The sequence below is a fragment of the Corvus moneduloides genome, chromosome 4 (genome assembly GCF_009650955.1).
Source record: "Corvus moneduloides isolate bCorMon1 chromosome 4, bCorMon1.pri, whole genome shotgun sequence".
Taxonomy (NCBI): domain Eukaryota; kingdom Metazoa; phylum Chordata; class Aves; order Passeriformes; family Corvidae; genus Corvus; species Corvus moneduloides.
In genome coordinates this window covers 62,861,796-62,877,355 of record NC_045479.1, presented here as the reverse complement: position 1 = coordinate 62,877,355, position 15,560 = coordinate 62,861,796, and the positions used below count along the sequence as shown (strand labels likewise).

General features: G+C 43.6%; 1 protein-coding gene and 1 long non-coding RNA gene across 6 annotated transcripts in view; one reads left to right on the top strand and one right to left on the bottom strand.

The window, feature by feature from the left end:
- The window catches only part of RSBN1L (round spermatid basic protein 1 like), a 46,699-nt gene extending 38,163 nt beyond the window's left edge, over positions 1–8,536 (bottom strand). Inside the window, exon 1 of one of the 2 annotated variants that reach the window (XM_032105177.1) lies at positions 7,906–8,536. In XM_032105177.1, coding sequence (XP_031961068.1) covers positions 7,906–8,500 — 595 coding nt within the window. In that variant the 5' untranslated portion in view covers positions 8,501–8,536. The remainder of the gene's footprint in view (positions 1–7,905) is intronic. The other variant, XM_032105176.1, reaches the window with a different exon arrangement.
- A 195-nt stretch (positions 8,537–8,731) lies between these two features.
- On the top strand, positions 8,732–14,519 carry LOC116442458. Of its 4 annotated transcripts, none has more exons than XR_004239555.1 (4): positions 8,748–8,845; positions 9,774–9,883; positions 10,131–10,342; positions 13,604–14,519. It is a non-coding gene; the product is annotated as an uncharacterized LOC116442458 (long non-coding RNA). The 4 variants fall into 4 exon arrangements; XR_004239556.1 differs by having other exon boundaries at positions 13,601–14,519; XR_004239557.1 differs by having other exon boundaries at positions 8,732–8,814; positions 10,131–14,519.
- The last annotated feature ends 1,041 nt before the right edge of the window (positions 14,520–15,560 follow it).

Here is a 15,560-nt window from a genome sequence, read left to right as displayed (position 1 = left end):
TAGCCCAAATACACAGACTTCCTAGGCCTTTACATACCTCTAAAGATACTAAAACGAAGAGGCAACCGTTTGAAATAATTTGTATCCCAAGGCAAAAAAGAAAGAAATCTATCTTTTCATGAAGCTTGTCCCACCTACCAAAACACACACTTTTACTTTATATGATTTTGACAAAGAAATACACTGCTCAGGAAATAACTGGTCACAGACTAAACAGAGTTTGCAAATACTCCCTACCAGCATTAAAAAAAAAAAAAATAAATCCAAGGACAGTAGGAATCAGCTATGGAAGTTCAGTAAGAGCTATGTTCAAGTCCTTAGTTTTCAAGCTCTACTGCCAGAGGGGAAAATAATAAGTCTCTATTACTATAAAGTTATTTCTTACTCTTGTAGCAAGTTGACTGTGGCTGGACATTAGGTGCCCACCAAAGCCACTCTAGGACTCCCTTCCTCAGTTGGACAGGAGAGAGAAAATACAACAAATGGCTCATGGGTTGAGGTAAGGACAAAGAGAGATCATATGTAGTATCAGTTACTGTCATGGGCAAAACAGACTCAATTTTGGGAAAAAATATTGATTTATTACCCATCAAAAGTAGAGTAAGGTAATGAGAAACAAAAACTAAATGTTAAAAACCATCTTCCCCCTGTCCCTCCCTTCTTCCCAGGCTTAACTTCACTCCCATTTTTCTCTACTTCCTCCCCCTGAGTGACACAGGGGGATGGGGATTGTAGTCAGTTCATCAAATGTCACCTCTGTCACACCTTCCTCCTTAGGGGGGCAGGGGGCAACTCCTCTCATTCTTCCTCTGCTCCAGTGTGAGGTCCCTCCCACAGGAGACAGTACTCCACAAATTTCTCCAATGTGAGTCCTGCCAAGGGGCTGCAGTTCTTCACCCCCAATGTGCATCCTTTTCCATGCAGTGCAGACCCTCAGGCACAGCCTGCTCCAGCATGGTGCCCCATGGGGTCATAAGTCCTGCCAGCAAACCTGCTCCAGCATGGGGTCCTCTTTCCATGGAGCCACAGGTCCTGCCAGGAGCCTGCTCCAGCAAAGGCCTCCTATGGCGTCACAGCGTCCCTTGCACATTCACCTGCTCCACTGTGGGGTCCTCCAGAGGTTGCAGGTGGGTCCCTGCTCCCCCATGGACCTCCCTGAGCTGCAGGGACACAGCTGCCTCACCATGGGCTGCAGGGGAATCTGCTCCGGCACCTGGAGCACCTCCTGCCCCTCCTTCTGCACTGACATGGGTGTCTGCAGGGCTGCTCCGCTCAGATATTCTCACTCATCTCTCCAGCTGCAACTGCTCCTCTGCAGTAACTTTTTCCCCCCTCTTAAAATATATAATCCCAGACATGCTACCACCATCACTGGTAGCTTCTCACAGAAGCCACCCCTGTATTTCCCCTGCTACCAAAACCTTGCCATGCAAACCCAATCCAACTCTAGTAAATAAACAAGTATCCTTTTTAAAATACAGAGCTTTGTAGGAATAAGTATCCCTGTTTTAAGAAAATATAACACCCAAGGAATTAAGAGATTTCTACATGTTTCATTCAAGTTAGCAGTAAAGAGTGTCACCACAAAGTCCACATTCTTTGCTTTGCATGTCACAGAAACAGTACACCCACACACAAAAGAAATGCTGCAACAGCAGTATATTAAAGAAATGCTACATACAGACAAGGAAGAATTTTATTATGATGTGTTCCATCTCACCTTTCTAAAGGGTATCTGAAAAATATTTTCACTTTACAACGATTCTACACAATGAACTGAATTGATTAAGAATGATATGCATACTTCCTCCTTTAATTCCAAAGCTACTTTTTCTGGATGGTAGGTTAAGTACATAAACAAAAGAAATGGATACACACATTTAACCAGATCTTTGCCTCTGCTGCAAGCTTTCTACAGACAAAAGGATAAACCAAGAGCATAGAGAATGAGTCAAGTAGGAAGTGCTCTTTAGTGGATGGACTATATGCAACTTGGTAGCTGTCACTTGGGAAATTTGCACCTTGAAGCCCATGCAGGAGCTCAAACAAGCAAGTCCATTTCAGCACTGAAAGAGGAGAGCTGAACAACACTGTCAGATGCCAAAAGCTGCAGCTGCTTTGCATCAGTTTTCCAGATGGTAACTCACATTAGTAGTCAGTCATAGACTATGTTCAAAGTATTCTGCCTCTCTCCTTCGTTTGATTTAAGGGCTGTCACTGCACATGAGGCAAAATATTTACAGACTACTGCTAAGGGACACCATCAATATGGATGACACCACCAGCAGTGTAACTGAAAGGAAGCAGGGATAAGGAAGAGCATACAAGAACACCAGTCACCATCCCTTCCATTGGCACTCTCCTCACTTTAAACAAGCCCCCATAAAAATAAAACCTCAAGAAGCCATGTTTAACTGGTTATGCAGGTATCATGAAGTATATTTAATATCACCATGTAAAGAGCTTTGACACCTGCACTTATTAAATCCTACAATGTACACTGGAGAGCAGGTTTTCCAACTTAACGAACATGGACAAACCCATATAGTATTTCCATGACACAAAAAAATCATCAAAAAAGGGATAGTTTTCACATCACAACAACCAGGAATATCTGGCTTGCACTCCTTTCAGTAATTTAAGTTTAGAATAGAAGTTATGACTAAAGAAATCCCTTTATCAGGCAAGAACATTTCCCCAAGCTCTTCAGTGAATGGAAAGGGAGACAGATCCCTTTCAGAATTAAAACACTTCCAAAAAACTTAAATATAATCTTTACAGTTCCCAGTTCCTTTAAGCTTCGCACTTCTAAGGAGATCTCCTACATGCAGAACTGAATGAGCCAAGTTTGAGCACACGCACTAGGGAATTGCATCAGAAATCAGTAACAGAGAATGTGACAGCTGCAAACAAGGCCTCTACAAGAGGTTTCAGATCAAATGCTTCAGCCTCCTGATCTTGTGTCAACTAAGAAAAATTATTTGGTATTCTAAAATCAGAGTAAGTTTCTGCTGCATAAATTACACACAAAGCTGGATTCTGGGGTACAGGAAGGGCATGGTTTTCCAGCTTAGGAAGATTTTGTTCTGCCTAGCAAGCATCAGCTTATCAAAAAGGGGCCAGGGTCCCTCAAGAAAAAGATGCACTGCTCCAAATTATCCCAACGTTGCATATTTACAATAATGTCACTACTGTCTCTGAAAACTGAGCTGCATGTAAATCTCAAAGCATCAAAAGAAATTTGAGAAGTCATTCTTCCTCCTGAACACAACACTTAAAACCCTAAACACTTACTAGATAGACATTGCTGCTTACAGTAGGGTATCTAAATAGAAATATATTGAAGAATTCAGACAAGAGTGACCAAGAGACCTCATAAGCATGAAAATGACTGCTGAATTTAAAGAGTTCAGCAGAGAGGAGGGGGAAATGAGTCAAGCCACATAGTACAAGAAAAATAAAAAGAAGAAAGTAAATAGAAGTTAACAGAAGGAGGAAATGTTTAGCAGAAGAAAAAGAAAAAAAAAACGACAACCTAACAAGGAAGATGCATGGCCTCAGTTCTAAGGAAGGGAAAAAGAAGATCCAAAACTTTCTACAACCTACTTTGGTAACAGAGACTACAAAGTTAGCATCCCACTGGATGCAAATCAAAATTATTAAGACTGAAAAGTCTAACTTCTTGAAAGCTAAAATCCCAGAAAGGTCATACAATACAAGGTAACAGTTACCAGAAGAATCACTGCTAAAAGCTCATCTGAAATCTAATCTTATCTATCCTTCAAAGACAGCAGCAGAAAGAAAGGGGGGGGGGGGAGGAAGGAGAGTTAAAAAAGAATAGACTAATATTAAAAGCAAGAGCTACAGCACCATTTTCAGCTTTCCTGCTCATATGGGGAATCCCCAGTTGCAAGTCAAAAGATGTCAATCTCATTTTGCAACTGCTTGCACATTGAGGCGATCTTATCAGCAAACGGATCACTGGGGAAAAAAAAAGGGGAGGAGGAAAAGGGAAATTGTACACAGAAACGACAAGAAAAACAGAAAAGATTGATCGTGCAACTGGATTACACCTTACCGCAAGTATAGGGACCACAACCAAAAGCTTTTGGACAGGCATTGTCTAATTAAGAGGGGAGTGGCTGAGCTGAGCTTTGCACTGTTACGAAAACAATTTCAACTATGAACTGCTAGAGCAGAGTATCAGCTAAATGACTAACTGAATCAGCAGAGTCATAGCACGAACAGCAACCGCTTCTGTCAGACTGACACCGTGTCTTAAAAACAAAAACATTGCACAACTTTAGTTCCACTATCAGAATGTACGTGACAAGTGAAATTTGAGCTTATTTTAAACAGCCTAAACCTCGTTATCTGCAGAACAAATCATTCATCCAGCAAAAGGTTCTTTCAAGTTCTCTGCATGGTAGATCATCTCTGAAGGGTTCACTGAACTCCATTCATTTAATGGAATCACAAGCTGTAAGGCCTGGTTATGACTCTGCAACTTAAAACTCTTTGCAATTAGTTAAAAGACCAGAGAAGTCTTTAAACAAAGACTTGAAAAAAACATAAAAATTTTTGAAAAGCTTAAACACATCATCCATCTTGGCTATTACCAAGCTTAACATCTTCCTATCACTTAGGAAAGAAAGGTGCCTCAGAACTAGGCTCTCTTACATTGTAATTACTACTGCAAGTGAAGGACACACATGAGCTCCTATTATCAGCTTTTCTGAATGCAAGGTGAAAAATCTCAGTTTCCTCCTCAGTGTCAATATCCCTTATCATTACAGTAATTAAACTAAAATTAGGAAAATGCAATTGGTACTACTCTCAAGGCCAGATCTCACATTCACTCACTCCATATCATTGCATAACCTGATTCCCTGTATTATCTTGTCTATACCACAGTCCCAGCAATCTCATGAGACAAATTTTGCCATTCTTCTTCTGATTGCCCTAGCTTTGCTCCTCGTTTTTTCCAGTACTGAGATCTGTGCAGGCCATCAGTCTCTCTCACAAAGGTAAAACTTTTTCTCCTCACACCCTTAGAGCTCTGTGTAGCAGAGCACACAGCTCACTGACCAGAAACAAGACCCCTCCTCATTCACAGGCACTGGCGTAACTGGGAATTCCACTCCATCCCACGTACCCCCCTGCAATGAATCTACATTTTGGCTGCAAAGAGGAGGATGGACTTCTTCCATTTGCAGAGCCTCAAAACAATCAAGGAACTCTCACCTATTCCACCTGCTTATCTCTTGGTATTTCTGCCTCTACACCTCTAGTCTCTCCACTGGCACAATTTTTCTTCTGGCAGGTGCAACACTGTTATGTGTATCAGTTCTGAATGCTAGGAGAGAAAAACGATCAATACCATCAACTCCACATTGTTGCTCCTTTCCCACTGCACCAAAAGCAAAAAGGTTGTCTAACTGCAGACTCCAGGAACAAGAGGCTGCACTTGCCTGCACGAGGTTGATTTTTAGAATGCACTAATGACAGCTTCCACAAACTCACCTCATTACACCTAAAGGAGCATATTTTATTCCTACTTCCCCACCCCTCATATATTCTGTGTGTGCAAGCTTTTCAGATTTTTATAATTACCCAAAATCCTCCAAATTCACCAATGTCCTATCTGCAGGCTGCCTAAAATTTTCATTCTCCTCCTATTCTACTGTCCTCTAACCTTCCTGGCCTTTTCTACAGCACCTAAGTATAATATATTTTGCCCCAAAACAAGACCAGAATCACCTCCATACTGCTTTTGTCTGCTATTTTCTTTTCATGTCAGTATTTCAAATTCCTTCCACATTCACTCATTATATGCTGCAACCACAGTCCCTCTGGTATCTTTTCCAGTCTGTGCCATAGCTTCAGCACTCCTAATGCACAAGTCCTGACTATTCCACCCACCCACCTTAATGTCATTCTTAGCTCTCCTCTGTACGTAGGATTCTACGTGCCTGCCCCCCAGCCACTCTTTTCTCCCTGCATCATAACTGCGTTTTTCCCTTTCCTCTCTGCAAAGAAAATTATTCACAGGATTAACAGCACAAACCTGTTCTTTAATCTACAGTCAAATACTGAACTTTTGAAAAGCTGGCAGCTCTCAGCAGAAGACTCACTTTCTCACAGCCTTCTTTGTAAAAATATACAGTTTAATTAAAATAAAGTTCTTCTTTTATATAGGAAATTATGCCACGAAATTTTAGCTTTAGAAATTACTTCCTCTAAACAGAAATCTGTAGACTTGGGGGCCACACAGGCATCATTTGCCTTTGAAAATTTATTTGTTGCATCTACGTAAATTTTTAAGGAATAAATGTGAGGTAAAAGAATCTGTTCTGAGCACCCAGCAACCAAAAAAATAAAGAATTTGTGCCTGTCAGTATATAAGCTCTGAGAAAAGTATCTTTTCCACATACAAGGTGCAGAATCTCCTCTTTAGAGACAAATCACATCAATTATTCAGTTAACACTATCAGTGTCAATTTCTTTTACCAATGTGAAATAATATTTCATCTTGTTATTGTAATATTGTTCCAAGATTTACTAACATGACTCTTCAACACTAGTAGGACACTATGGCAATCTGAGCAAGTATGATTATTAATTACATAGCTTTGCTAGAAGGCTATTGGGTGAGTTTCTTAGCAGCTATCCTTGAAGACAAGATGATTTCACCAACATTAAATGGGTACTGAGCATCATTCTAAAGACTTTTTCCAAGTCACCTTTTGGACAGGAGAAAGGGGGAAAAATGGAACCCTTGAAAGCTCTGAAATTACATACTTAAAACCCACTTGTACAAAATTTAAAAACAAAAAAAACCCTCAACGGGAAGTGAATCATACACTAAGATACTCATGGAAATTAGTGGAAAATGCAGTAAGGTAGCCAGACAACATAATCAATAGACAAAAAGGCATATTGATATTTCTCTACAAGCTTGGCTGATCCTGTAATTACAGGTACAGGCCACAATCAAAGTAACCTAAATTTACACAACAGCTGTAATTTATCTTTCCATTAAAAGAAAGGAAACTTGATTAAACTAGGTAATGGAGTGCACGTTTCAAATTCCTCATATTTTAATGTAAATCTAAAAGAATCAACATCTGGTTTAAGGTCACTGGAGACTAGGAAAGGACATGCAAGAAATAAAAGCATGTATTCTTGTACTGTCTTCATATAGTCATGTATTGTCTTTTAGTTCCCAAGATTTACTGTTGATCACAGCAGGAATCCAAGCAAGACTCTTGCCTGACATCTTGTCCTACCTCGTATGGCCATTTTTGTCCAGCCCCACTAATGAACTAACCCAGCACTCCACCCCTTATCCTGAAGGCTTTGAGCATTCCTTGGCAGATCTGATCTTCAAGAAATAAAAAGATTGAAGCAGCAACTACATGAGATTCCAAAAGTCTAAGTATCTAAATTTTAACTGCATGCTCTCTAGTACTCAGTGACTTAGCCTGTAAAAAATAATAACCTAAGAAACGAGATCATTCACGGTTTAATTTTTAAATTAGGGTGATTTTTTGAAACGTGTTTTCCGTTGTTCCCCAATTCAGTTTTGTTCGCACATTTCTAATAAATTACTGGGCATCCTCATTTCCCTAATAGGTAACAAAACCTAGGACCTCTGGCAGCTTCTGGCTGACGCCATCGCTAATTCCACACCCCCTTTTTTGACAGGATTGACGGCGGACTGAGCCGCCGCTGCCTTCCCCACGAACTTACACAACGCCGACGGTGTGTGACCGGCTGCAGCACTGCCCGCAGCCCCCGGCCCGGGTCACAGCCACCTCCCGCTGCCGCCGGGCAGCTCCACCGAGCCCCCTGCGCTCGCTGCCCCTTCCAGCCCCCCGCTGCCGGCGCTGCCCCGCCGCTCACCTTTCGGGAACAGCAGCTTCACCTCCCCGTTCTCCTCCCGGCTCAGGGCCCCGCCGCCATCTCCCGCCGCCGCCACCACGGGCAGCGCCCCGTGCTTCCTCCTCTCCTTGTCCCGCTTTTCCTTGGGTCTCTTGGGCTTGGCGCTGCCGCCGCTGCCTCCGCCTCCCGCCTCGGCCGCCAGCGCCAGGCGGTGCCGGTGGTGGCGGTGCTGGTGCTGCGGGCGGGACGAGGAGGGGGAGGCGGACGGCGGCAGCAGCACCGCGGGCGGCAGCAGCTTCCGGGACAGCGGGGAAGGGAAGGCGAAGCCCCCCGTGCCCGCCGAGGGGCCCGAGGGCAGCGTGGCGAAGCCCCACGGCGCAGGGCCGCTGTAGCTCGGCACGACCGCGGGCAGCGGCTGCTTGGCGCTCCCGCCACCGCCGCCCCCTTCACCGTTGACGCGCTTAGCGCCCTTCAGGCTCCGCTCCTCGGCTCCCTTCACCTTCTTGGCGGCCGGCTGGGATCCGCGGGAACCTTTGGCGTCCGGGGCCGCCCTGGCGCCGAGCGGCTCCTGCTCGGGAGGCGCCGCGCCACGACCGGGACTGGGCGGCTCCGCCATCTTGGGCTCCGGAGTCTATTTACTCTCGGCTCACCCCAACCGACAGCGCCGAGGGGCGGGGCAGCGCCCTCACCTCGCCCAATGGGCAGGGGGGGCTCCGGACTGACAGCGAGAGTAGCCAGTCGCAGGGCGGGGAGAGGGGGCGGGCTCTCAGGGGATTGGGGGCGGTGGCTCGGCTGAGTGCGCACGGCGCGAGTGGGCGGGGGCGCTGTCGGGGCGGGCGCGGGAGCGGGGACGTGATGGGAGCGCGGCTGGGAGCGGAGCGGGGGAGAGGTGGCGCTCCTGAGAAAGGCGTTTGTTTGGGAATAAAGAAGGTTTGGATCCCGGTGCATCCCGGGGGTTTCGGTAATGCCTCAGGGTTTGGGCTTCTCCTCTCTGGGACCGGCTGACGGGATCCCGGCAGCCCCGCGGGCTGTTCCTGGGAAGGGCGTTTGTTTGGGAATAAGGGAAGTCTGGACTAGCGCCGTTCCCGGTGGATGTACCCCGGGAGGCGATACACCGGTCCCTCGGGATGTCCCGGGGACGAGGGCGTTGTTCGATGGGCGCGCTCTGTAACGGCCTGAGCCCGAGTTTTCCACACTCTCCCGCATCCTCGGAGGGAGTCACGTAAAGCCTGGAAGCGGAGGGCCTGCTGGGAGGAAGGCAGAGGCTGCGGGGGTCAGCGGCTGTGCGAGGGGCCGATGCCATCCCGCCGGGACAGTCGGGTGTCTGTCACCAGCGGGATCACTGACCGCCCTGCCTCAGGGAAGGGATTTGAGCTCAGGGTGCCAAGTAGGAGCCCCCAGCCGTGCCTTTGGCGTCTAAAGTTGCCATAGCCGCGGTTCAGGAGCAGACTGAAATTCCCCCAAGTCCTGGTGTCAGCAGGAAGCGTCGCGGAAATGAACAGAAGTTTCCTGGAGTGTTCGCATTGCCGGGCTCCCGCTCTGGTCAGTCACACCTGAGGTCTCCTGGTTGCAGCGGGAGGAACAGAGTCGCTGCCACATTAAACCGAACCTGGCAGATGGCAGCCAGATCAAGTTGCTCTGAGAAGTTCTGTACGCGATGTATCAGCAGGCAAACAAGGTTTTAAGTTTAGATTTTTTTGCTCCACAGACCATTTTCATTTGAGCTGCCACTGATCAGCCTCAGAATAAGCTCCTAGCCCTTGGGTTATCTCCTCCTTTGTTTCATTTTCTTTTGAAATTACAAACCAGGCTGAATGCAGTTCAGTGTTGATCTCAACAGCAGCAAAGAATAAATTTTCTGTATCCAGACAACTCTGCTTTTTCCTCAGATGTTTCAAGTTCCGCTACTGTGAGAGTGTGAGAGAGAATCCTCAAACTGTATTTCTGGGCCTGATGGGGAAAATGGCATCTACATCAAAGGAAGAACATTTCACAGCAGGTATTTGAGCAAACTCAACTCACATTCAATCCCAGACTGAAATCCAGGTACAAATCTACCCGTATGTACATAAGCTGGTAAACTAGAGTGGGCTTATGAGTATGAAGGTCATTTTCTGCTCCCTCAGAAATGTTTTATTTGTATCAGTGGATGAGAAAAACCTGTGCATTTTAATAGACATGTCTCTTTTCCAGGTTAAGTAAAGGTGACCCATCCACCTTAGTCAAAATCAATGATTTTGTCTCAGTTGATGTTACAGGTGCCATGAAATGCGCACAAGGCCATTGGTATCCCTATATACCAGTCCCTAATGGAAACTGGATTGTGGTGACTAGAGTGAGAATTTGAGGCACCTCATGGCACTGTCTCAACTTCACAGGCTTTACAACCAAGTTCATCTTCCTTTTATGCTGGTATTGATACCAAGTCAACAGTATATTAAGTTCATTCAAACTTCAGGTAAGTCACAACCATATTTTCACCTCTCGCTTTTGGGGGCTTTGAGAAACAGAAGAGCAGTGTTTCTTTGTTCTTTAACTGGAGTGAATCCTAGGGCTTGGTTTTGGTTCAAGGAACTTCACCACAACCTCTGTGAAATGTCAGTCACCTAGGAGTACATTACTTTTCTCCATGCAGCAGGCTCAGCAAGACTTATTAGGCTAATAAGGCTGGATAGCTGTATAAATAGCTGAATATCTTGATATGTGCACTTATATCAATGTTAATAATTAAGACAATTTATATTTCTGAACTTTGTATTGGATATGCTTGGATGTCTAAAAAATGCATTGAATCGTAATGCAACCCAGAAATACAAAAATAGGTACAGAGATAAAACTGTGAAAGGAGAACTCATAGCCCAACACTAGATTTAAAAACTGACAAATAAACTTAAAAATGTGCAGCAAACTTTAGCAGCTGACAATACGCTATTAAACTCAGGTCAAGCTGAAGTTGTTTCCTATGCTTTCTGAAGTAGCAGATTGTGCTTGTAAGCATAAGCCAAGTTTTTATTAGTGAATTCTTTATAGAATTCAGCTGGAGCAAGATGACAGAGTACCTATTACATGTAATTGTTGCTTGTTGGAAAGCAGTGTGACTAATGTTTGGAGGTTTGCTGCTGCTATCTCATACCCATTTGTCAGCAGAGAAAATTGCAGGGTGCATGAAATTCAGAAGCCAGCTCTGCTTCAGCTCCCAGTCATGCTGCTGTACGAGCATTAGAGGGAGGGGTGTTGTCCCTGTCACTTGTTTTGTCACCAATCACACAGATACATTAAAGTGTTCCACCATACCTATGGTGAGCATGCATTCCAGAATATTAAAACTAAATTTCAGGGTGTCTTCCTTACTACCTGTTTTTACTTTAATTAAACCTCTTGCTGCTAGCACACACACCCCAGGCAGACACTCCTGAATGAGACAGACAAGATAAGAAACACAAAAACCACTTCAGAATAAAGAGCATCTTTAACAAAGAGGGTGTAAATACAAGCAGTATACCTTGTGTAAAGTACAGGTTAGAATCACAAATTTGTTCTGATGTTAACTGAAATGAGTGAAATACATATGCTTATAATGAAGTGATACCATCTCAAGAAACATTGTCAAAACACTTCCCCCAAACCAAACTACTACAGAGAAATACAGTAGAGTCTCATGTCACAACTCCAGTCCGCTGCAGAGAGATAGCTGTGTGAACTGGGAGTCTTAGTGGGGGTCAGTCCTTGAGGGGTGTTGGCAGCACCCCACACACAGAGACCAGAGAGCTCATCTTTCAGCAGAAGCCTTTAAACTGATTATGGAAATTATATCAATGTGCTTTTGTCTATAATTTTATATGCAGTTAGGGAAATCCACAAAGGCTTTCTAGACCATGGAAACTGAAATGAGGCAAAACCATAACAGTAAAGATGTCGGGCACAAAGCAGTCCAGTATCCAACATGCATTAAAAATAAGCTTCCCATGTTATTAGCGTGCTTATTACAAATGCATTGCCATTTTAATTAGGATAATTATGAAATACTGATCTAAATGGTTATTAATCAAAACACTTACTTAAACAAGTTAGTGTATACATTCACCTAAACTTAGAATCATTTCAGACAGCCCTTATAAAATAAAAAGCTGAATGTAAATGTTGTACACAGGTATTTTGGCTTTATGCTCTTAGCTGCCTACCAAAGTGATGCTTTGTAGCCCTACTCAGGTCTTTAAATAGAAAAACAGCTTCCAGAAATGTTATTTAATCTCTTTATAATTCCAACGGTTTGTTCTCCATGTGCTTACTTCCTTGGTTTGGCATCTGCTCAGTTCTTAAGTCAAGCATGGAAATAATTGTGCCAAGTGTAAATTGAAAACATTCGATAACACTTAGACATCTTTATGCTGGTTTTTGTCTGCAAAATTAGCTAACTGTAATTTTTAATGCTGTTCATTTTTTCTTCAAACTCACTGAAAGTTAGTTAATTCATCTTTGGAAGTGGAGGTGAAAACTAGCCTTGTGTGCACAGAAATGTACTGACAAAGGTGTTCTCATCATGTGATTTATTTTAGAAGAGCCTCATTTTCCATAGTCAGGGTTTTCAGACCAACCAGTGACATATCCAAATACTTCTGCAATTACCACCCAAACAATTGAACTAAATGAGACACTGGGGACTAACTTGGCTTAGAACTGGGAGCTCCTGACAGCATGACAAGCCTTGCTGCAGGGTGATAAGAACTGTCCCCTTCTGCCGTTGTCCTTTGCAAGGGACAGTGTCCCCACGGCTGAGCAATGGAGTGTGCATCTTTGATCAAATCTGTGACCAAGGCGGTGGTTATCCTAAGAAGCCTTTTTTCCCCTCAGAAGCAGCAGATGTCTCTGCTGACTGCTCAGGGTTGGTGGGTTAGACATTTGGCAGAGTGGCAGAGCAGACAACTGGGGACACTCATGGTTTTTATTACCCTGTTAATCTGCCAACATTTTATAGAATCCATAAAAACCACAAAAAGGAGTTTACACTTCGGGGAGGACCTACAGTACTTGTTTCTTGTTTAATGTTTTTTCAAACAGCTACAGATTACTGCTATAACAGCTCTTTAGTCTTTACAACTGGTTTCCTCACTTGTGTTTAACATGTGAAACACCCCAGCTCCAATATTTCTTTTTTGAAGTGTAATAACAATCACAACAATGGAGCAAACGTGGAAAGTCTTGATATGCACAGTTTTGAATGATACCTGCTTGCAGTTGAAAAGGCAATTTGCTTAGCTGTTGTCCTCATAGCACCCAAAACCAATTTGACTATTTGAAAGATCTTTAGAATTTTTCAATACCAAAGATACATAATGACTAAAATCACTATGAAAGCAAGAGGATGCAAGCTGAGCAAAACTGTCTTCCCTTACATATGGAGGAGATGGATAAAAGTCTTATCCATTTTCTTATTTCAGTAACAATTAAAATACTAATTTTCTTCAAATGAAGCTGCTGGTTTGCAGCTCTGGATTTTTTACAGGTTAACAGCCTCCTCACTGCAATTTGAGATACCTGAATTCCCTGCTGCTTTGCACAGATCTGTGCAGATACTTAAACAAGTAGTCATTTTTTCATTTCCCTTAGAATCCACTACCATTAGATCCACCTTCACTTAAATCCCTCCAGAGTTTGTCCACTATATCCTGGCTGCATTTAAAAAAATACAATACAGAGTCTAAACCTTCTATCCCAGCAGATCTACTGCAGCTGCTACAGCAAGGCTGTGGCTGCTCCCGTCCTTGAGGAAAGGAACATCGTGGGAGAAGGGCCCTTTCTGTGGGCTGTGCCTGGAAATCACCATCTTTTCTGCTTGTTGATGCTCCAGCTGCAAGCCACTCCAAACATCTTGGAGAGAAGGACCTGCAAGTCTTTGCTTCAGCAGGTACAGGAATCAATATCTATTTGCTATGACAAGGACTTAGAGCAGCCACATTTCCCGTTGAGCTGTGCCTGCCTGGGCTCTAAATAGCCCCATACCCCATCCTGTCATTAGTATCAGCTTGGAAATTCTACGGTCTTCCAACAGGAGATTCCAATGGTTTCACAGGTGATTCTGGAACTAGTTTGGTTTTGAGTAAGGGCTTTTTTGGTATAAGTTTTGACATAGCCTCTGTTATGTATCTTTAAGATCCTTTCCCACCCAAACCGTTCTGTGATTCTGTGAAAGAAAATGCACAGATTCTCCCAAACTAAACTTTAAGAGAATACTTATTCCTCAACAAGCAATTCTACGAGGTATGCATACCTCTTATTGTTACCAAAGAGTTCAAGTCAATGAACTGAAATCCATATGGATTTCCTGATGGCTTTTTTTTCCTATCCCTAAAGGCTTATGGAATGATAAACAGATCAAAGAATGGTTGTAGAATGGTTGGGTTGGAAAGATCATCTCATTCCAACCTCTCTGCTGTGAGCAGGGACACTTTCCACTAGACCAGGTTGCTCGGAGTCCCATCCAACCTGGTCTTGATTTGGAGTACATTCAGTTCTAGGAAATTCAGGTTTTTGTGTCTTAGGTACAGGCACTTATTTGCAAAGTAGCAGTATATATTTGTAAGTGTAGATATAAAAAGAAAATAAACAGCTACTTATATGTAGCAGCTAATCTTTCACTGCTCACCTCAACTTCTTGGTCACATAAACAACATCTTCATGGAAAAATCCACAATAAAGAGCTTTCTGTCTGTTCACAAATTTTATTCCACAGTAGAGGCAGCAGCTTATCAGATCAGTGCCCACGGTGATTCTGGGAAACAGTTAGTTTAAGACATACTGTTTAAAGTAAAAAAAAAAAAAAAAAAAAGCATTTGCCATAAGGTCTTCAGACTTTCTCTGATGTAACTGGAAGATAATTGCACCTGAAATTTCTACACCGTGGCACTAGGAAAGCATCTCACAGTATAAAGTCACCCAAAAATGTTTAAGTATGTGTACTGGATGGCAGTTAGGGGCTTTGGGATTTACTCAGGATGGAAGGAACAACTTCGGTGTAAATCTAACACATCACTATCAACCTCAGATCAGTCTTGAAATGGGAGCTCAGTGGGCTCCTCCTAGCCTGTTCATGTGAAATCACAATTGTACCTTGTTACTTGTACGGTCTTGCCCTGGCTTAGAGGCAGGAATGCTGAGCCTACATGATGGATAGCCCCACTTCCAGCAAATGTGCAGGACAGATTTATCATCTCGCCACAGATTCCAGCCCAGAGGCTGCTCCAAGTGAGCTCCCTTGTGCTGGTTGCTTCTGATGCTCAGAGTTAATGGGGAGGTAGACGAAGAAGCAGATGGAAAAATTCTTCACACATTCTTAATCACGGAAAGAAGAGACACTAAAAAGTGCTTGCTTGATATATCTACATAACATCATTAAGATAAAATTTCTAATAAAAACTCCAGCCAGCCTTCTGAGTTGTGTAACTGAAGTGTGCAGCATTTTACAAGCAGTGACATACCCTGGTGCCCTTTCTGTGGACCTTACTGTTACACATATTTTTGTCTCTGGAGACCAAAGGGAGGATTTGTCTCATGGTTTCAAATATAAATTAGATAGGCACATGATGTGGTCTGTAGGAGCACCTATACATTTTATGCGTTATGGGGACTCCCTAGAGCACATCACATGTTCCAGAAGTGGTGAGGAGAGGAGCCCTGAA